The sequence below is a fragment of the Fulmarus glacialis genome, unplaced genomic scaffold (genome assembly GCF_000690835.1).
Source record: "Fulmarus glacialis isolate BGI_N327 unplaced genomic scaffold, ASM69083v1 scaffold630, whole genome shotgun sequence".
Lineage (NCBI taxonomy): Eukaryota > Metazoa > Chordata > Aves > Procellariiformes > Procellariidae > Fulmarus > Fulmarus glacialis.
The window spans coordinates 16,128-39,019 of NW_009189314.1; the positions used below are offsets into that span (position 1 = coordinate 16,128).

The window sequence follows — 22,892 nt, forward strand, 5'->3', positions numbered from 1 at the left end:
TTGATTCTTTTTATCCTCCTAGCTCGTAGGCAGAATCCCAAATCCCCGTGATTGTCTTGTACCTCATGCAGACACTTACTCTGGTGCAAAGCTGGTGTCAGATGCTGATGTGGTCAGACTCATACCCACGGGATGTTCCTCTATAGGCAACCACAAGACAATTAGTGCACAAGGAGGTTGGAACTCTGAACATGGTCTAATGTGAATCACGTTTTACAAGAACAATGTACAGAGTTCAAATTTTCAGTTCATGAGGCTGCAGTGCAAATGAAAACATTTCTCTGGGAAAGTGGAGAGAGAAAGGAAAGATCTGAAGAGCCATTGCAGAGTCTCCATGGGGGGGTCTCTTTTGCTCCAACTTATTTATAAAGGGCTAAGAATGCCATGCAGCATAGTTTTCATAGTGACAGGGAACGTATCACAAATTCATGAACCTTTGTGACTTACCTGCTTTATAATTCCCCGTGACTGAGCTACTCAAATCTAACAGGAGCCAGCAGTGCTTCACAGCTCCGAAAATGAAGCACGGCTAGCGTGCAGGGTATGAGAGTGCAGGGAGTCCAGATGACCAAGCCCTGGCTCAGCCCACCATACCCCACTGCTTCCACAGGAGCTGCTGCAGGCATTTTAGTCAACAGGCATTTTAGCCTCATCAGGACTAACTGGGAGAACTGATGAGTGCAGACATTTGTTCAGCTTGCAGCACAAGGAAGGAAAATAAGGTGGACATTAATCATCTTTTTGCATGTGCGTCAAGTAAAAAGGAGAGGTGCATTCAATCCCATGAAAAGGCTTATTTTTGAGCAGTTGTTCTCTGAGACCTGATAGCCAAGTGCTGTGCTCAAAGAACAAATGAAAGAGGAGGTGGCTCCTCCGGAGCTGCCTGCTTCCCAAAGATAAAGGAAGATGGAGTGCAGCACTCTGCCCATCCCGTACGGGAGGGTGAGAGTCACCGAGATAACTGTGAGAATTATTGTGGTGGGGGCATCTTCCTTGATGTAAAGGGAGAAGAACTGGGAGCATGCAATGGATTTCTGTGTATGTTTGAGTTTTCCCAGTCCTGTTGAGAGAGGCCTCTCTGTGATCATAATTGGAATGAACTCATGAATAGCGCATGTGAGCAGAAAGCAAATCCGAAGCTGTAAGCAGTTAGCTAACCCTGCTGCATGGTTAGTAAGGAGACGTGTTGCATACTCAAGATATACAGCAGGGAATGATATGTTCATCTTACTGAACAGGCAAAGCATTCAACTAGAAAATTTTCAAAGTTTTGGAGACCTCAGCTTGCCTCGGGTCGCTCTGTCTTCCAGGCAGGTGGAGGTACGTAGACATCTATTGTTGGTGAGCAGGCACGTATCTACTGTGAGAAACTGGTGGCAAGCTAAGACAGCTGCGTGCACGTCATGACCAGTGATAGGCGCCCAGGGACAGCAGGGGAAAGCCTACAGTTCCTCCGCTGGCTGTTTTTATTCTGCAACCTGAACTGAAAAGCATTTACTTCTCTTTTACTAAAAGCAACTTTAAGTTACTAAAGTACTTTAAGTTTACTAAAAGTCTCTTTAACTAAAAGTATTTCTTTCTCTTTTACTGGGACCTCTAAATGAGAGCAGCGAATACCATCTATCAGAAAGACAGAGCCACGCACTGATACAGGTCATACATCCCTTTCAGTCAGACAGCGGTAGCCAGCACTAAGAAGAAATGCTGGGAAATGTCAGGCGGAGGCTTGGGGCTGTCACGAGGCATTCTGTGTTTTGGAGGCAGGAACCGAACAACAGCTTTCTTTCTGCTTAAAGAAGGAGCTTAGGAACAAGCAGGCGTAGAGAAAGGTCCCTCTCAAACACAGCACTGAAGAGAGAGGGGGATGGAGCCTTGGCCCCACGTCTGCCTTGGGGACACAGATCTCCTGCACTCCTTCCACTCCTGGGGTGAGGTGTCAAAGACATATCATCTCATCAGATCTTTACTGCAAGTTACAGAAATATTTTATGATTGCTAAAAAAGACTGCTAGATTATCTTGCCTGCATTGCTGTGCTATTATTCTTTATAATACTGTGAAATTAAATGCAGGGAGATTTATTTTAAAGGGCAAAGGTTTTACAAGATCTTGGGAAAGCATAGCACTGTCAGCTAGTTACTATTAGCTTCAGTTTCTTCTTTAAATCATGATCCACATGAGCACATCCCTCACACGCTCAAGCTCCTGCACCCCCTACACGTGCATTTTGTGTTCCTCCTCTCATCCTTGCCTTCATGAGCTTCTGGGCTCCGATCACTCACGTCCTAAAACTCCAAACTCCACCTCCAGAGCAGCAACACAAATTTTGCCCAGGCTCTGAGCATGGGTTTCTCTCTGTGAAACATATGCTGGACGTCGCAGGCAATGGAGGTCCCTTCCAGGATTTTGAACACTGCTGAACTTTGATGCACAGTCAGAAGTCAAACCAAAGCCACTTGGGCCCATCTGTGGTAAGTCAAAATTTGTGACATTTCAGTGTAACACACAGAAATACTCCGTGGGCAGGAAAAGTAAAGGAGGTTAGGTTTGGGTTTGTTTGTTTTATTTGTTTGTTTATCTTTTTTGGTTCAAGAGTGTATTTATTTTCTAACTGACAAGAAATCACTTTCTTTTTAGCGGGCTTAAAATAACTTGCCAGTAATAAAAACAAGTTTCCATAACAAGGAGAAGCCGTACGAATGGTTCCGTGTTCAGAAGAGCCTCAGAGGTCTCTGCTGAATTCGTCGACCGCAATTCAAACCAGTGTGCAGCACAGCCACTGAGGGAGAAACAGAACGAGGAGTCAGACCATCTGGAAGGCCCACAGGATGCCACCAGGGCACTCTACCACAGCTCTGGGAGAACAAACTGGGAAAGGCTGGAGCTGCGTTTTAATCTGTTGTACGTGTAGGATCCATCTGCTCTGGAACTTTGGGGAAATTTATTGCCAGGATCAGCCTCAGATGTTGCAAGTGGGGTCTCTTCTGAAGGAAGACCGGTTCTCCAGGGCAAGCTGTGTGACCTTTGAAAAATTCTAGGGTCGGAGTATGCAATGTACAATTTCAGCTAGATTTAACTAACTGTGACTGAGGGTCACAGGGCTTCCTAGCCATCCTCCTCCCTTTGAGCCAGTCTTCAGCTGAGAGGACTAATTGGATGGACCTCTTGGGGCCCCTTCCAGCTGTTTCCTGAGATATATTTGTATTCTGAAAAGGGAAGACTCAAGCTGATTGCTTTTATTACAGCTTCAACAGGAGACATTTGCATTAAAAACAATGCGGGGGGGGGGGAAAAGACCTGGCATCTTAAAAGGTCTCCTCTAATTCTGGCAGGTTGATCAGTACATTCTCTGCCAGACAAGAACAGTTGCCTGCTGTGTGTTTTCTAATGAATTGACCACTGCCCTCTGAAAGTAGGCAGTGAAACACACTGTGTAAGCATCTTCTCAAGCAGCCTGAGGGGTTTTGAACATATCTTTACTTTTTTGCTCACATAAGGTAAATGTTCATTCTACTAATTTGGACAAGCTTTCCAAACTGAAGAACTTTTTCACATAAATAAACTTTCCCTCTGAATCACTATTGAGTTTACCACTTACAATAATGATTTTAAATAAATGTATTTTAGTGCCGTCCATTGCTGTAGCTTAACCAGATGTTATTTCAATCTGACCAGCCTCACCTCAGCCAGAGAGAGCTGGATGACTCCACTCTTGTCTTTGTCCAGGAGATTAAACACTTCTGAAAAGTGGAAGAGGGGAAAAAAAATATTGGATATAAACCACAGGGTTTGGCATGTAGAGAATCAGTCTGACAAAATGTAGAAGTCTGGCTTTTTGCCATGATCTACTGGAAATCTAGGCTGGTTCTGTAAGAGAAAATTACAGCTGTTCTTCTTTCCTCTTACAAGTCATTTCTAAGCCACTTCATGGGGCGGAATAGTCAGATCTACAGCAGCAAACTGAGAGTTGGCAGCAGGACAACTATAAAATCTGATGGAGTAGCATCTGGTATGATCCAGGGACAAACCTGTAAATCACGTCTGAGTAAGGACTGTAAATCATAAATGGTACCATTTATAGGAGACGGGACAACTTGGGGGCCAGGGCACTGACCTTAAAGTGTAGATGACTGTAAAGCAGAAGAGCATGGTAGGTTATGAAAACATGTCCCCCACGCTCCACGGTCATTCAGACAGAAAGGCTTTTGCTATTTCTCTGCTGCTTTCTCCAACAAGACACAATTTTGCTGGCACCCTCACATTTCCATGCAATTTGCTACATTCACAGTTAAAAGACACCAAATACTTAACGAAACCCCACAGTTTTCCGGAACTCCCCTTGGCTGATGGACAGGGGCACTTACTGAACAGGGTCTCCAAGCGGACCATACAGGCCACAAAGCCATCAAAATCAATGGTCAGCTTGCTGCAGGCGTAGCGGATGACAATGCTGTGCTGCATCTGATTGTTGAGCGTGAAACCTGAAGAGATGGGAAGCACACGAATCACTGACACAGCAGGTTAATATGCTGTCTTTGATGTGACTTACCCATGGACTGCCGCAGCTGCTGGCAGACCTGGGTGAAGAATTGAGGACTCTTCCTCCCAGAAGGTCTGTTGGACTCCATCACCCACCTCCTCTGTTGTGGGTCCTTTCCAAAGCCCATTGTGCTCGGTGAAGAGAGGCATAAAGTTCTCTCAGCATTCTGTCAGACTGCATATTTCACATTGTTTCACAGCATAACCAGTCCTATGTTCCCCAGATAAACCCCTAATTAGCGAGTCTTGGTGCTGCAGCTGAATAGCAGTGATTGCAGTAGAGCCAATTGCTCACATAACACATTGGGCCCTATTCAGGCCCATATTAGTGCTATTTCTGTCTCTGGATCATTCACATAGACTCCACCGAGCACAAGACAGATCAAAAAAACAGTGCTCCTCTAGATGCCTTTAAGCTGGCAAGCACTGCTCCAAAAGCAAATAGCACACATCAGAGAGGATATCGTTGGGCATGCCTTACCTTCTCTGGTGTAGAGAAAGGTGGTGGGAGGAAATGAAAGAAAAAGAGAATTTGGACATAGCTCTGAAAGAGGACAGTTAGATTAGGAAATAATGAGGCCAAAAATAGAGCAAGTCATAATCAGATGGATAAGCAATGGTCACAGCATGGACAAAAATATCAGTGGTTCACAATGCAGAACAGAGGATGGGTTTTCGTGTATATAACAGCAAAAGGACATAGCAGTATGTGACTGTCAGGAAGGGAGAATGGCACTGGCAATGCTGTGATCTAGGAGACTGGAGAGAAGCAAAGCCATTAAAGGCTCCACTGTTCTTCCGATGTTTGGTGGGGGGACTGCAGTGACCCGACGGTGTCCCCGAGCAGCATACTCACCTGCCTCTCTGAGGGCATTTCGCATCTCATGGGAGTCGATGGTACCGGAGTAGTCACTGTCCGCTTTCTTATAGATCTCCTGCAGCAGAGGAATGAGGGAATGCAGAAATGGCTTTTCAATGTGTCCCCGTGCAGCAACGTGATGGTGCAAGCACGGGCAGGCAGGCTTTGGCTTTCATGGCTGGGTAACAACAGTAGCGAAGACCTGGTAACACGAGGCTCGCCGGGAGGTAGTAGCCAGAATGAAATAACCAGGGATCCTCTAGGGTTTAACCTTGGTTTGCTAGTCCACTCTGCAGCCCGTGCCCTGCCATCCTCCCTGCTCCTGTAGCCTGATTAAAGCCAGGACATTCGTGCCTACCTCCGCTGCGCCCACACCATCACTCTGCTGTGCAGACACAGCCTCGGGTTTCTGGTGGCTGGGACAGGGGCTGCCCCTACCAGCCCAAGCTCCTGCTCTTTGAAATGTTAATGAGCAAGGGAAATGCTTCAAGTAGCTACTGGCAAGCAAGGCAGACTGGGAAACACATTCCCATGGGCTGGCAGCCTGCCTGCCTGCATGTTACTTGGTGATAGACGGGTCATTGAGGAAAATATCCTATCATTTGGCAAACACTGCAATAGACCAAGTCCATTTTGCTTAATATTTCAGATGAGATGACAGATGCTTCCTACTGCCAGCAGGTTTATTATGCAGAATTAGAAGCCACCCAGACCTATAGTTGAGACTGGAATTGGCTCTCAGGGCTTGCTCTGCCAACACCAGCCTCAGGACAGAGCCGGTGCCTCCGGCTGAAGGAGAGCTGAACGTGTCCTCATGAACCTCCAGGACAGATGCTCTGTGCTGACCAGCATCAAGCATGGTAGCAGCAGACTTGCCCGAAAGGGATACGGTCAAACAAAGCAGGTCCAAATTTGACCTTCCTTTAGACTGCTTGATTCTGGGTGCACTTCTCGGGATATTAAATCCTCTGCCAGAAAAATAATTCAGCATTTCTACAAGATTTAAAAAATACAAAGCCAGGTTTTTCTAGATCCTAAAAAGATGTGTTTCTTGTGTTTGCTGATGCTCAGCTGGCAATGTAACATATCACATCAGCAGAGACATGTTCATATGAGCTTTAATACAGCAGGCAGCAGAGAGCTGTCTTTGCCAGCAATGAAAGAGGGTTAATCTGGCTTTCCATAAGGTGTTGGAAATTATGGAGCATGGTAGGGCCAAGGTGAAAGAGGATCTGCTTGTGTCCTTTTAAATCAGAGGTGTTTCCGAGCCCTGGAACAAACTCCAGCCATGAGAAGGAAGGCTTCCAAGTATATCTGCCTATGGTGGCTTAACTCTATCTCAGTTCTGGATCTGTACTTCAGAGCTGAGAGGGAAGGGGAGACAGTCAGAAGTATTATGTTACCAAATACTTTTGAATCTTCATCCAAAGTGTCTTGAATTCTACAAGTCCCAAGGTGCCGGTCCCGTTGGTCTGGGGATGTTAAGGCATGGTTCAAAAATCAGGATTCCTCTATCCTTAGCAAAACTGGAGAGCAACCAGTTCTGATAAAAACAAATCACTCATCATAGTGTCATCTTAATGCCGTATTCATTCTCGCTTGTAATACATCTCCATCTCACACAGACGTGCCCACAGCTTTACATTTGCTTAGCCAAAGGCACGCCAAGAATTTCTAGGCTATCTGCACTCTCAAGGAATGATATATGGGATTGCTAAATATATAAGCACAATTAGATCCACTCGCATTTTGTACAGTTAACAGTATACTAAAGCCCTTAGGGAAACAAAGGACTGGCCTCGCAGCGGACAAATGTTAGAAAGCAGAGATGGGAATGGCGAGTGAACAGAGAGTCAATAGTAGGCTACACACTCTTCCCCCGCGTCCTTCAGGGCGTTGAACATCCCGTCCCATGGAAAATTATGCAGAAACAAGGAATTGGCCCCCATGATGCTGTACTTATTGAGTTACCCTGTTGGATTTGGGAGGCTGTGGCATGTAGGGCAAAGGCATCACTTCTCCTAACAGCCGGTGATCCACAAGATCCACAGATAATCCCTGCTGACCTCAACATGACCACGTCATGAGACCAACATTAGTGTAATCCTGGCAGCATGGCTCTTGACCATCCCAGCGCACTGGCTACCTTCCCAGCACGTCAAAGGAGTACTGGGCAGATGCGCTGACCTCTCCTTTTCCCTTGGCTATGCAAAGCTTATTAGGTCCCTCGTGTCCTACAAGCTATGCAGAAGGATATGCTATATCTCTATAGCATATATACTATGTACAGCATGTACTCATAGCCTTTCCCCTCTGAACAGACTCTCCAGCCTGTCTCTGCTGCTTTGTGCTCTGTGGTCTGTAAGCAGTACCTAACTTAGAGATGGAAGTTGAGGTTGTGCTTAAAACATGCCTTCTGCCAAGCACGCTGTGTATGCATCCGAAACTGCACAGCTGCATCCAGGCAGAAGGTCCCTGCTTCTCCTCCCTGCTATTTTTAGGGAAAAGTTTAAGCAATGAGAGATGCAGAGCAGGTAAGAGAAGAGCCGATGACTAAATAGTTCAGGTTTCTCCCACCCTGATAGAGCTGCTTTGCTGAATATTATGCCTCCAGCCATGTGCCTGGACAATGGAAGCGTAAACTTAGCCTATCTTGTCAGGAATTTTTGCAAAGGAGATCCAGAAACTTTAAAGGTGATGAAATGATGTTCAAAGGATACATCTAAAAGGCTGATCATCTCCCTGCAAGTATTAATGTTGAATCCATCACTTTTAATATCCTTTCCTGTAAAAAAAGGAAGTAAAAATCCAAGTCAGAAATACTTTTAGACAGATATTTTTCTGCAGACAACCTTGGAGCTGTCAGCCACCTTAAAATCTTGTTAGGAAAGTAAATGCTCTGCCATTTCTTCCACTATTTCCCTTCAGCTGATTAACATGGGGTTTTTGGCACTGGGGCAGCGGATGCTGGTGGTCTTGGGGGTGGTAAGCCTCTATCTGTCCACAGAAGTTATGCAGCAGCAGAATAATATCTTCCCGTGGTCCTCCCAAGAAGGTACAGGGAATATAATGCCTCTGTGGGACATCGGCTGGCAGCCCTTGGAAGGGGAGCAGCAGGTGGTACTTTTCCCCCCCATATTAGAGGTTCAACAAGCCAGGAGAAACTAAGCTAGGGGTGGAAAAAACCTCAGTTTTTCATCACCCTTAGCTGGTGGAGCTGGGTTTTGCTGGCACGGATCCCATCTGTGTGCTGCTGGACCCAAGCACAGATATTCACTCTGACCAAAGAGCAACTTCATGTCTCACAATTTCAGCACGTGCCCCTCAGCTCCATTCAATGGGAACCACGTAACGCTACTTACTCTTTGCCAAAACCCGGTTTAGGATAGTTTGGAGTTCAATGGCAGTCACTTCACAGTCCTGGACAGAAAACATATTTTAGGTGGTGACACAAAAACTATTTGAAACAAACTATATTCATTTGCTGTCAGACATCCGCGGACTATTTTCCTTCCAACCCTTATCTAAGGCATGTAAACCTTTAATTTTTTTCTAACACTTTACATTACTATCAGACATCACATGGAGGAGATCCTCAGAAACCATTAATATATCCTAGCCTTTCAAATGGGAAGTAAGAAGTTTGTTAGGTGCCATGATGACATGTGACAGTAAACGATAACTTTTTAACAGGTTTGACTGATTGGGTGTCTGCCTTCTTTCTCAGCTGAAGAGGTTCAGGACAGCATTTGAGATTTTCCAGGCTTATGGAAACTACAACCAAACAATACTAAAATTGTCTTCTCAAAACTCAGAAAGGTCTTTCTAACTAACATGGTGTTTTCCCCCTTCAGTGCCAGTGGCCACCTACCTGTTCATTAAGAGGAAATCTGATGTGACAGCCACAGGCTAGCGCAGCAGGGCTTAGTAGATACTGAGGTTTGTCAAATACAATAAATAGAAAGTTCAGGCAACAGTTTTTCCAATTCCCAGGGCTTCTAAACAAAAAGGAAGGAATCGGCCAACTAGGCAATTGTCAGAATTATACGCTAACTCCACAGGTAATTTATTTCACCATGGGATAATATTTTCACAGTCCTTGCTCCCATCACGCCTATTTTCAACGTTATTCCATGCCCTGCATCACCAAGGGAACAAATCACATTTTGCACCAATAAGAAGAACAATGCAGTAAAACTGTTCTATTGTAAAATAAATTGAAGAGAAACTGTGAGTTCATAAAAGGGGAGAACTGCTTGTTTTTTTGAAGACTAGACAGTAAAAGGAACTGGCAAGTCAAATGTTTGCATAATCATAACAGAGAGGTCCCAGTCTTTTTCTTTCGCTTTAATCCACTTACCTCTCCAGAGAGCTTTTGAAACAGAGTCTTGAACTCATCATCTATATCTTTGTTATCAACATGAGGCTAGAGGAGAGAGATGACCAAGAGTGTGGTTTACAAGGTGATTCTAGACAGCGAGCTGTGGATATCGTAAAGCAGCTTTACAGGGGACTGTTTGCAGCAACAGAAAATGAGCACTTGCTCTGCAGCAATGGCAAAACAGAGGCACCACTTAAATCATGACCAGCCAGGGGCTGGCTTCATTTGGGAGTAAATACTTTCTAAGACTGATGAAAGTGTTTTCTTCTGCCACCGAAATAGTTTTATAAAATAGCTGCAGTGAAAATGCTGCTGCATCTGGCCATAGCATTTCAGCAGTTCCTTGGAAGTCTGCTTTTGCAATTTCTCTTGGGCTTCAGGAAGACTATTTGTTTCTATGAAAAGGATCATTCCGTGCCCTCCCCACCTTCTCCCACCTGTACTAGATGGAAGGATAATTTAATGTGTTCCAGCCCAGTCTACAAGGGTGCAGTTTCTGTTCCACATGGGCCCAGGTACATGAAAATGCACGTGAAACTAAGCCAGGGAGATACATAAAGAACGCCCATAACCAAAAAATATTTTTCCTGAGCAAAAACACATACTATGATCCCAGCTCAGGGGAAAAATAAAAATCTCACCCCTGTTTTGCCCCCACATTATGAAAGAAAAGTCTGTTAAAAAAAAAACAACCCAAAACCAAAAAAACAACTAACCAATCTGCCCAGTTAAGACATTTACCTCATATGGTTTTGCAGCCACCACATCACCAATCATCCTAAGGAAAAACAGAAAAAAAAAAAAACAACAAGAAATGACAAGTCTATCATTTGCCCTCAAAATAATTAGCAAAACAAGCTGTTTTAATATAAGGTGTTACCAAATGCATAGAACAAGCCCCCAGGTTTCCTGCTTCCTACACCTCTGTCTGTCCCGCCTCTTCGAAGATATTTTCCTTGGGAAATCCAGCCTTGTTGTTCTTGTCTTGTATCCAGACTCCTGTTTTTTCATTCAATGGCTGCTATTGATACAACCCTTTTTAAAACCATCTCCTCATCATAATACTCCCAAAGCCTGCGCTCTTTAATTGTGGGAACTTCTACTTCACAAATCCGAGGGATGTAATTACCACCTGAGTGCTTGCTGGAGGCCATCTGGAGAGCCATGACTCTCTACCATGGGGGAGTGTGTGTCACATGTGGTAGACTACATAAGAAAATAGGTCCTAGAAATGGGCCTATATTGCTGGTTAAAGGAAAAGATAGAGCACGGGATCTGGGTGCAACACCTGACTTTTCCCTTTATGCGCCTCACCAGCAGAAGAGGAGGCGTTACAGAGGAGATACGCACTGCGTTTTAGCCTGTTTCTCAGAAAAAACTCTCAGGCAGAACTCTCCATTTTTGTAAGGCTCGAAAGTGGACGGCACGATGAGGTACTCTCCCCGGGGCAACTTCATGCGGCTGGAGACTTCACGCAGGTTGACATAAGGATCAGACCGGGCTGCCGGTTGGTTCCTTGCGAAGAAAGCACGGTTCATGTGAATATCTGTGTTATTTTCCAGCTGTGGGAAATGTGTTTTTGTTAGAAACCATTTGACAATTCACTGGTAATCCAGCCGCCCTACTTCAATTTCAGTGCTTTAAAGCCATCTCACTTTTTTCCTTAGCATAAAATAATAAATCCGCGAGTGATGGCGTAAAAGCTAACCACCAGGGTTCTGTCATGGGAAACAGTCAGGCAGATAATTAGAAGGGGAAAGTATCTTCCTTTATAAAGATTATACTTTCACATGCCTCTTTACAGTCTGCAATGTAAAATAAATAAAAATATCACAATGTGTGCTCATATCTGGTCAAACTAGTACCTGCTGTACTTAAGTTGTCCATGTATTGAGCCTTTCACAGGCTGCTCGTGAACAAGTTTAAATTTCGGAATGTTTTTGAGCAATTTATGGTACGGGATAGATCTCCTAATTACATAGGACTTGTAGTCTCTGATTTATTTAAACAGACAGAAAATAATAGTAAACAGAACACAGTAGTAGTCACAAGGGTGAGACTTTTGGGGCTATATTAGATGATTTACCCAATTTCTATTAGTAATACTAAGGGTATTCCTTTGGATTATGTGGAAAATAGTACTTAACTTTTCTTTAATATGAATATACTATTAAACAAGTGAAACATTGCATAGCTCACAAAACAAAACACCAATGTAACAAGAAACAGTAGTGTAAGAATAACATCTCTGTTTTAAACCTCCTATTCATGACTTTTGCTGCACAGAGATGTCTTTAAAAATGTATGATTCATTGATCCACAAAAAGTGCTGTGTGGTTGACACAGGGTGGGGAACATTGCATACGGATAAGGTTTCTGGCTGTCTAAGATCAGAGCATACAAAGATGTTATCAAACATTTTATAATCATTCCGTTTTTCTATTGTAAACTGTAGAAAAGTACGGGGTTTTTTCCTCTTTTGTTCTGAAGATAAGATTGGATTTGGTATTTATTCAACCACCCCATCCTTTCTGCCCACTCGATCTTAAGTTAAGTGGGACTGCAAAGATTAAGAAGCCAGATCCATATCTTTTTCAATATATAAAGTTCATTTTCCCTTTGCATCTGCAAGGCTGTTAAAAGAACACAGTTAATTGCTACATGACCACACATTCATTTACTGAGAGAGAAGAAAAGGACTGAAAAGCCAAGGAAAAATTGGCAGTGCAGGCTGCTGGACCTCAGTAATGAGTATAGGCTATTCCTTCTGCCAGACACCCCTGGGGTCTCTTTCTTCAGGAATGAAAGGTCTCTTTAACTCAGTATTGACATCTGGGAGGATTAGGAAAGGTTGAGCGGGGTTTGTTCATTACCAGGAACCCCAGCTCAGAACTATAAAAGGAATGGATCCACAGAGTTCGGCATTTCTTCAAAACAACATTAGCTACATTTTCTCAATTTTAGAGTGCAGAGTCCCTGTTCTGCCCTCACCTGTACTAAACAGACAAATTCTGACCTCTGTTACACAAACTTAGTGGAAGCCAAATTTCAACAAGTATAGATGAAGTCAAGATTGGGACTCAGATGTCTGTAATAAAGCCTTATGCCCCAGTCCCTTGGAAATGGTTAATCAGAACTTGAGATATTGGTCCCGTGATCCAAAACCAAAGCTCTCCAGAAGAGCTGTCATTAGTGAGGAAGATGTCTTCCTGGTAGCTAAATTCTCCAGTGCAACAGCAAGTGCCCATCTGGAGGCTAGAAGTCTTCAGCAGACACTACATACCTCCTGAGGAATCTGAAAGGAAGAGAAAGAGCCAATGTTAAAGGGCTGCTACATGCCCACATCTATCTTTGAAAAAAAAAAAAAAAATCAGATAAAGCCTCCTTCAGACACTTCTTTTTAATTTTCATTTACAACCATATATTGTAGTATCAGTTATACATGAAGTTCTAGCTTGTGCTAGAGCTGTTCCAAAGGAAAAACAGGATCTTCATCCAGAGGAATCTATACAACATTTAATTGCTTTTCTCCTGATATGGTGTTGTGAATTATACTATTGGTTGGAAATATTTGGGTAAGCCTTTAAATGTTCAGTCTGGAAAGTCAACAAGTTAGCCCCACTTCGCTGACCAAAAACAAACTGAGAATTTATTACAGCAGACCTAAAATTTACTAGTCTACTGTTACTGGAATATGATGAAAATATAAGGCTACTGTCACTAGCAGTCAGGCTGAGGATGATGAGACTGTTGTAAGGTAATTATAACAAGTAACAAAATTCAAGATTTGGCCCTTCCTAAATGAACTAAATTGCTATGTTAATTTGTACCTCCAAATATAAGGTAGCTTTTCCAAAAGCCATTAGTTGTCTTGAGAGCACAGATTCCAGTGAGAGTCAAAGAGTGTCCTCACAAGTCCCAGAAGAGCTTTTGAAAATATTGCCCATACAATGATTCTGGGACCTGAGATGGCCCCTTGAGACCTCAGGTCTTGTTCCTTATAACCAGCATACTAGAAGGCCAGGAGCTCGGTGATGGGCACACTTACAGTTATTGTCAGTAGGCAGTCTGAGCTACATGACTTACAAAACCTCTGCAGGGCAGGTAGACTTAGGCATACAACTTTTCACCTTCTCCTGCATAGACATCTGCTTTAGGCCACCATCCACCCTGTCCTAACTGGACCTCCTCAGCCACAGCATCATCTGCAAGGGTGTAAACCTACAACAGTGCGTGACCCAAGTAACTTGGATCATAGCTGAGTGTCTACCTGAGGTAACTTAGCAGCCATGTCTTTCAAAAGAAAGTCTTCATCTTGTTAAGAGTCACCAAGTCTACCCCACTATGGAAAAGATCACAGAGGAGGCAGATGGGATGAAATAGATGCAAAGCACAAAACCTCTGTTAACTTTATGAGCAGACAGACATCCTTAATGTGCAAATTCAGGATGCCAATAGGCCAGGGTGCTTGGCACCACACAGATGGCAACTCAGAAACGTGCTTGGTGAGAACCATTTGTGTATGCAGACACTTAGGCACGAGGGAAAACCTGTCCTAGTTTTGAACCATCCTGCACAAGATATATTAGCAAGAGTCAGCCATTCCCATCTGCTCCCACCTGTGCTGGTTAATGATCTTCATCCAGTGGAATCTATACAACATTTAACTGCTTTTCTCCAGGTATGATATTGGGAATGATAATACTGGTTGGAATTTTTTACATTTGCTTCTCTCCCCTCACATCACAGAAATTAGAGGTGACACAGTAGATTTTTTCCCTTGCGAAACAATACTGGGAGAATAAAAAAAAAAAAAAAAAAACCCACCCCACCAAAATTACTGAACCAGAACAATAGCATGGTAGACAATGAATCAAAACAATTTTCAAATGCAAGGGAAAAATAATAAAAAAAAAGAAAGTGACTACTGAGCACTAACGATAGGCTATAATCAGAAACACTTATCTGGAATTGCCAGGCACCCTGAGCCTGCCCCGTTCAGATTTTGTAAGAGAAGGCTCTCAATGAGACTGGTGCTAAATTATTGCCTCTAGTTTTACACTGCTCTCCTGTTAAAGTGGGACAAAAACTGAGCCTAAATTTATCTGAATCTTCCCATATTATGTGGATCAGGAAGAAATGAGAGAAGGATTTGAATCATCTTGCAAAATCCAGTTATTATTGAAATGTAGTGCTGAATGTCAAGATGTAGCACATCATTGCTAATTTTTTGCAGTGTAACAGAACAGGGAATAAAGCCTTTAATCAGGAACAAACTTTACCTGATAGAGCGAATAACCAATACTAAGCAGAGCTTCTCCCATTTTCTTCTGTCTCCTGCGGTTCTTCTGCATCAAGCCCACCAGTATAGTACAGCACGGCTCATTCAAACTCCCTTCATGGTCATCATCTGGTTCATCCAGCCGGATTTTAAACTGGGGATTGGTCCAATATGTCGCTAAGAATTCCCAAGGCGAGACAAAAAGGAGGAGATTTTGCTGTCATTGTAGCCAAGATGGCTGTCACTAGAATTACAGAGAATATCTCTTTGGAAGGACTTTTGCCTGGAGTTTTTCCAGTCCTTTGCATTATATTATATGTTTTTATGTTTTCACAGCTATGCTGAATATCAGTTGGAGCCATGGCAAATCAAAGCACCAAGGTATTTCCTGGGGAGTAATGACCAACAGGGAGGAGCCGATATCGTTAATTCCAGCCAGTCATTTATCTCCAGGAAACGTCCTTGGCCGAGGCTCTTGCTGTTGCAAGGGGACCAAATGCCAGACAGCCTCTCCAGAGGTCTAACCTGAAAATGCATGGGAAACAACACTGCCACTGAACTGTGACACTTTCCTGGCCTACCCAACCCTCCGGAGAATTACTCCAGTCAGTAGCAAAAGCCGTGTAAGCAGGAAAAGCAGACAGAGAAAAAAAAGGAGTACAGCCATGAATTAACTGCTTAGTGGGTTGGTAATCCCCGACGAGGAAATAAGTGTGAATTAGATCTTGGTTTAGGCTGCCAAGCTTTTGCTTACTATCTAAAACCTGCAGAAAGAGCTGCACCTCCAAGCCCTTCCCACCAAAGCCCCCTTCGGTTCACAAGCATTTATTTTGACTGTTGTGTTGGTATTTCACCAACCGCCCCCTTGGCGAGGTCTCCACCTTGGTAGTTCTGGCAGCCCCCAGCAGTCGAACCCCGTCTCCACTGTCCATTAAACAGGGTAAGGTCCCATTTATTGACCTCGTTGCTTGTCAGGGTGTCGGGAGTCAAGTTGCAGATCTCAAGGCGGGTGAACTGCCTTTGAAAATCCGAAAACGCCATCCTAGTGCACAAAAAGACCAGGGTTAGTCCATCAGCCTGCAACAGTCAAGGCGAGTGCAAATGGATGTCTCTCCCAACAGGGCAGCAAATGTCGGTGCTACAGAGCTGCCCAAAGCCCCGTTTAATTGAACTCTGAAGCTTGGCACTGGCTTTTGGAAAACAAAATTTCCCACTCCCTAAATGAGCTGTATCTCCTGGAGGCAGTTGTTCTCAATGGCTGTGACACATTATGGGCCATTTTCTGTCCTCCCCAGCCGTGGGCAATCTCTCATGGATCATACTTTATAAGTAAATTCACTAAAATTGGTGGAACAAAATGTGCAAGGAGATGCCATTTAATGGGAGCAGGAGTTGGCCCTTACGAAAGAGTCACTCTGTAGAAAAACAGCCTCACTTTGTGTATTGCTTTAATTCTATCGTTAATGTTGGTTTTACCATTCCTAGTATGTTTGCATGAGTGACAGACCTTGATCACTTCATGCCGCAAGCAGAGGTCTGTTCTCATTTCTCAGTGCCTTATGGCCTATATAGCTGATTACACTGAAAGGCGGTGGACGTTTATCTTTCCAGTCTAGGACAGAGTGACATGGATTCGGTACTGATCCACATATAATCAGCTACCTGGGATGGGCTTTCCATTAGGTCTGGGTAAACAGACTCTTCCCAAGCTGGTAATCTAAACTTTTTCATTAGTGTGTAGCATTTAGGCAAAAAAACAAACCTCAAAACATAGAGCAGCTGAGGTTCATTCTTGCCACCTCATTAATTTTATTACCATCTGGTCTCTATATTTTGGATAAGCACCGAGTTATGCAAGCTCTAATAAAAGATAATGCTTGAATGGGAAGGGAGATAAACAAGAGGCTAACAACACACACATGTCATTAACCCTCTTGGTGCTGGCAGTTCCTCTCCATCCAACTGAAAAGACTGCTTAAAAAGCAGACGTGCACAGAAAATGTCCAAAAGATTAAGCTAACAGAATGATTCTCACCAAAACTCTCCATCATCTGCTTGCTTATCCAGCACCTGTTTTTGTTTGGGATCAACATAATTCCATTCAGGAGCACTGCAGACAAAGCACAAAAGCAAGCTGTTCAGTTGTTGTGTTTTGTTCTACAAGATCAGAGAGTTAGGCTCTGTCTTCAGTTACAGCTGATAAAGGAGTATGTATTTCTTCAACAACTAGACCTTCTGCCCCTCCCAATGGCGGTACACGCTGCAACCTGACTATACAGGGCTGGAATCAGATTGAAACCGTATTTGCAACAAATAAGCCTTAAATTGAATCACCTCTGCCAGGTGCCAGAATGTGCAAATATTGCAGACTGGCTGGATGAGGTAACACGCAGCCTGAAAGGCGGGCAGAGCTTCGCCATGAGGCGCTTAGGGACATGGTTTAGTGGGTATGGTAGCGTTGGGTTGACGGTTGGACTCGATGATCTTAGAGGTCTTTTCCAACCTTAATGATTCTATGATTCTATGATTGTAAGATCTGTTGGGATGCTGGATAGTCTCCCTAGGGAAATGATATAAGCTCCACTGCTGGGGTCACCAAAGAACAAGAAAGCAAAAAAGGGGGATTAGAAAATGTACTGCAGAAAACAGCATTGCTCCTTTCCCATTCTGATGTTACTGTGCAGCAAGCTGGATTCTGCTGGGACCCGCTCCCACGTGATGGTGCAGTTCTGCACCTGCCCCAGCAGGCTTCTCCCACGGTAAAACAGGTGCAAGAAAATCAGGGTATGGCATGTGTGCGTGCCTGAAGTGGCTTATCTTGGGGCTGAGCAAAGCAGCCCTGATAAAGGTAAGAATAATTCTAATGTTTATCTCTGTTTTCTATCGTTAAGTGTTATACGACATCAGCACCAGTATTGCAGTCAGTCAGGACAGGAAACTGAAATCTCAAGGTATTGCATGAAAAAACATCATGGCCCAAATTAAAGTAAAATTTATGCTGTTCTAAATATAAAAATAAAAGAGGTATTTTCACTGCCATCCTCATGAGATTCCAAGGTAGTTGAAGCCCAGACAGCTTCTGATAGATTTTCAAACTTCTGGGTTCTTAGCTTAGTCAACATCCTCATTTTTTCAAGATTCTCTAGTAAAAACCAGATACTGGCCTGATTTAGAGCACAGCAATCTTAGAGTTGAAGCAGGCACAATGGTTTAGCCCTGCTGTATTTCCCAGGAATGGGATTGGTTTGCATATCCTGCTAAGGTCCTGGCACCTTCAGTAGGATCAATCTGAGAAAAGTCGTCTTGTAAAATAACGTGGATATGGCTTGCATTGGGCTGCTCACAATTAAAATGTGGGCTGTTCTCTCTTATTAGAAAGCTCTGCCTGAGGCAGGGAAGAATGTCCGCTGGGCAGAGCAGATCAATATCTAACCTGGCTAATAAATTAATAGTGTTTTATTCCAACTGATTTAGTATCTCTCCTAAATGTGCTTTGCGATTGGATTAACTGCATAGTCCCAATTTAATTTTTAAAAGATACCAAAATACACTGAAGAGGGAGAAGCAGGCGCATATAAAAACCTACTTATCACTCCAAGCTCCAGTCCATTCCACTTCACCCCAGGGATTTCTAAGCCTCATCAGTTTCTCTGGCTGTCCTCGGTAATATACCTAAAAGATCCACAACAAACAGAGCCTGAGCACTTCCATTATTCCAATCATCACAGGGCAATTGTTTTTCAGACAGGACAAAACACAATTTATACTTGAGTGATGCAGTCTATTACAACTTGCAATAGTTAAAAGACACCTACATACCTTCCACCCTTACTTTACATTATCCTGCGCCATCAAGTGAGCCATTAGCTGCAGCACTCACCATTTCATATAAAGACAGCAACATGCAAGGGAGAACATCAGCTACAAAACGGGAGAATATCTACATCCTCAAAAGCAGGAGATGTCACACAACGCAGCAAGGCTGGTAAGAGGTTATTTGGCATGGAGACCTCTGTAAGGATTCCAGTTTCAGAGGAGCAGGAGTATCTAGGGCTCACTGTGAAGGTAAGACTAGTGGAGGAGTTCATGAAAGAGGCTTCTTCTCCTTTCCCATTAGTGCTGACTGGCAAAGTGCACGCTCCCACCTTATGCAGTAGGAACACGTGGGCAAACGGCTGCCTCTTCTCCTGTTTCTCCTTTCCATACCCTCCATTTCAGTAACAGCTTGGCCCACCTTTACATTTTGTATTCCAGTCTGTTGGTACAACACAAGTTGCAGACTGCATGGTATACTCTATATAACTACCACTACAGAGCTTTCAAACTGGCCAAGTACTACAGATACTTTCTTCTTCTGCAAGAGGGTGCATAAGGTAGCAACATTTTTATTTGGTCAGTCACAGAAAGACATCAAAAAGTTGAAGGTACTGCAGTATTGCAACCCCAAGTTGTTTTGTATGATGGCCCTGGAGAGGCTGGCTTACCTCTTCTGCTCCAGTGACAGAGTAAGCATGTCCCTTTACCAGCTTGAGACTTGTGATTGCTTCTATATCAGCTGCAGTAGTTATCTGGGACAATTAAAGGATACACATTTAGGACTATATCTTGTGTACAAACACAGCTTTCATGAGCAAATTAATATGGGGGAAGATATCCGAAGTGGTATGCACAATGAATATCAACGTTCCTGATGCAAAGTGTATTAAATAGGGGTGAGATCCACAGCAAAAGTTCACCTCCACAGTTTCATGCCCCTAAATATGCAGTCCTAGCACAGCAGAGATTCAAGAATGTATAATGAAATCTAAATCTAAATCCAATTCCCAGCTCAGGTAACATATCCAGTCACTTGCAAAGACGTGTGAGTTCGGCTCTAGCCTGCCTCAGTCAAGATCCAGCGTATAAAAATTTCAACTCTAGTGATCCTATATGCCAGGATTTCAAACAAGATAATGAAACGGGATGTGAAAGGTGTGGAGTTTCCAAAACATGTACAAATATCATCTGTAACTTGAAAGAATTTGCATTACAGGTGTCAATAATCTTTGGGATTGAAAACCAAAGCAGAATCAGACTACAGGCTACCACAAAGTATCTCAAAGAGTTTGTCTCTGGCAGTTGTGTGTCTGGAGCTGAAATTACACAGAATTTGAATGAGAAAAGATACTCAGAGAATGAAAACAGAGTTCAGGAAGACCCGTCCCCAGTTCATGGCTCAAAGTATTATCACAGGCTGTCTTGTAAAAAGGGAGGCATGACAAGAGTTGGCTATTTGGACCCACATCCAAAATTTTTTATAACTAAAATCAATAAAAGTCTCCCATTAATTGTAGTATGCTTTTAATTCAGACCTTCCTACCTATGTCTAACATTGGTCCGAGCTTTTGTTACAATATGGACCAGATCCCTGAGAAGAGGAGCTAGGAGAGTAAAGCGGCTGCAGTCTCTTACATCGATGGAACAGCCAAGCAACGACCCAGCTCTCAGAGCCTTCTGGATGATTTGGTACAGGTCTGAAGGAGCCCTCCGCAGCTCATAGGACTCGGAGATGCCTCCAGTAAAATCCTCAAAGCCCTCCATAGTGGACCCTCCTGTGAGAGCTTCATAAGAGCCATTCAACCTGTGGGGGAGATGACAAGAGCTACATAAGGGGCCATCTCCATTTGTAAGCATTGGCACTGCAGAAAGAAGGGTTCATAATTTAGTATCCCTCAGTCCGTGTGATCATCAGTGTGACCTGGGGCACCAGAAGTAAAGCCCCTTGAAACAGATGGTTGGCAATACCCTTTATGGACCTAGAGGAAACTGGAAATAATGGGTGGAATGGAGGCTGCATTTGAGTGAAAGGCATTGTGTTTAACACCACAACCGCCTGGGCAGTCAACTTCTGCAAACCCAGGAGCGCTGCCTCCTGCTTAGCCACCGTACTTGGCGTAGGCCTTCTCCAGCAGCGCGCTCCAGAACTCATTGCCTTCCGCCGAGTGCGTGAAGAGCAGCTTCCCATTCTTGGTGGGCAGCCTGTCATCCACCACGACGTCCACCCACTCTCCGTACTGCCAGAACTGGTGAAAAGAAGAAAGGAAAAGATGATGAGGGCTGGTGCACACATAATAGCTTCACACTACCATCTTCCTACCCCTTCACTTGTCATCAGTTCCCCCTGGACAAGTCACTGTAAGGTTTCACTCCCATGTTGGACTCCTCTCCCTTGTAACAGAGGCAAACTCTTCCCAGCCCTGTGAAGCACTCAGCAGGCTTCTTAACGCTGTATTAAATTTTGCTGAAGGTAATATTAACAGCAACTTGTTGCACATAACATCTGGAACACTGTCTGTGCTCCATGCAGAGCTTACGTGGTGGAGAGTCCAGAAAGCTAGTGTGTAGACAGGGTACTCTAAAGTCTCTTTTCTTGTCTACTCTTTTAAGGTGCAATCCACTGAAAAAAAAAACCCAATGCCCCTGTAAAAATGCTGCAAGGAGAGGTCACCCAAAGGGGAAGCACTCAATAGTGCTAATCCCTTCTGAAAATACTGGGAAATGTGTGAAACACCGCTAATGCTAATTTTTTACCTGAACACTAGAAACATTTACTCCAGAATTTGACGCAGTCCTGAAAGAAGATAATTCACACACCCTCTGCTGAGATGAGCTGGTGGAAGGAATAGGTATGTGCTCTATAACATCTGTCCTCACCAAAACACCTCCTTTAGCTTTGCAGAGTGAATCCATACTGCTCACACCCGAGCCTAACCTCTAGCCAAAGCAGGCTGGCTCAGTTCCAACACACTGGGTCTGCAGGCAAGGAAATCCAGACAAAGGTGCGGGAAGGGAAGGGAAGGGAAGGGAAGGGAAGGGAAGGCAAGGCAAGGCAAGGCAAGGCAAGGCAAGGCAAGGCAAGGCAAGGGAAGGGAAGGCAAGGCAAGGCAAGGCAAGGCAAGGCAAGGCAAGGCAAGGCAGAGAAACTGCATCAGCCTGAATTCACTCTTGACAGTCGGCAGCGACAGAGCTTGGCTTGACTCACGTGGTGTGATGGTTTGGCTCAGTTTACAAAACCTCTGTAACTCACCAGAGCCCTATCAGCTGTAAGACAGCAGAACCTAGCCAGTAATCAGGTGTCACTTAATGTTATTTAACTCTGTTCTTCTTTTCTTCCCCCCTCCCCCCTTACACTGTAATTCTTGAATATTTAGCCTGTGCCAAACACAAAAAAAAAAAGCTGCTTTTAGCTAAGTACTAGCATTTTCCTCTTTTATTCTCAATACTCTGATCATATAGGTACCTGGAAATGAAAGATTCCAGCATAGTCCTTCTGGAAACTCTGAGCCTTGGGAACAACGCGGTACAAAACATCTGGATTCAAAGTGAGAGATGCAATGGCAGCTAGGAGCCAGCAATCACCTAAAACCACATACATTACAAGGCAGAAAAGTTAATTAATAAATAAGGGTTTGCCAAGCTGATTCTTACACCATTATGTCACGGTCCCATCTGGACTAAAATGCCAGCATTAAGTGCTTTGCAAGGTCCTGCCAGACTCAGTATTGGTTCAGCAATCCGTTCTTGTTCTGTTGTGTTATTTACCACTTCTGCTCATTTTCCACTCACCCAGACTGCATAGGTATCCTGGGGCCTCTGAGGCTGATCGTGGTGGTAATTTCAATGGTCTAGTTTGGACTTTGCTATTTTTATTTTTTAATGAAGCTGTGAAAGCAGGCTGCTTTATCTAAACTTGTTAATGCCCTCAGGAGACCAAGAACATAACCAGAGAGAGAAGGCATTTGAGGTATGTGGGTTGCAAAGCCTGGCTGGGTGGTACAGAGTTAATGACCTGTG

General features: G+C 43.9%; 1 protein-coding gene across 1 annotated transcript in view; it reads right to left on the bottom strand.

Moving 5' to 3' along the window:
* Positions 1-2,754: 2,754 nt before the first annotated feature.
* CAPN8 (calpain 8) overlaps positions 2,755-22,892 on the bottom strand; it is a 30,615-nt gene continuing 10,477 nt past the window's right edge. Inside the window, exons 3-21 of the mRNA XM_009581421.1 lie at positions 22,339-22,457; positions 20,988-21,121; positions 20,511-20,679; positions 19,544-19,627; positions 18,646-18,731; positions 17,095-17,169; positions 15,941-16,101; positions 15,061-15,236; positions 13,062-13,073; positions 11,129-11,340; positions 10,520-10,556; positions 9,758-9,823; positions 8,760-8,817; positions 8,118-8,182; positions 6,801-6,869; positions 5,395-5,473; positions 4,364-4,480; positions 3,681-3,739; positions 2,755-2,778 (exon numbers count right to left, since the gene is read on the bottom strand). Of these exons, the coding sequence (XP_009579716.1) occupies positions 2,755-2,778; positions 3,681-3,739; positions 4,364-4,480; positions 5,395-5,473; positions 6,801-6,869; positions 8,118-8,182; positions 8,760-8,817; positions 9,758-9,823; positions 10,520-10,556; positions 11,129-11,340; positions 13,062-13,073; positions 15,061-15,236; positions 15,941-16,101; positions 17,095-17,169; positions 18,646-18,731; positions 19,544-19,627; positions 20,511-20,679; positions 20,988-21,121; positions 22,339-22,457 (1,802 nt within the window). The remainder of the gene's footprint in view (positions 2,779-3,680; positions 3,740-4,363; positions 4,481-5,394; positions 5,474-6,800; positions 6,870-8,117; positions 8,183-8,759; positions 8,818-9,757; positions 9,824-10,519; positions 10,557-11,128; positions 11,341-13,061; positions 13,074-15,060; positions 15,237-15,940; positions 16,102-17,094; positions 17,170-18,645; positions 18,732-19,543; positions 19,628-20,510; positions 20,680-20,987; positions 21,122-22,338; positions 22,458-22,892) is intronic.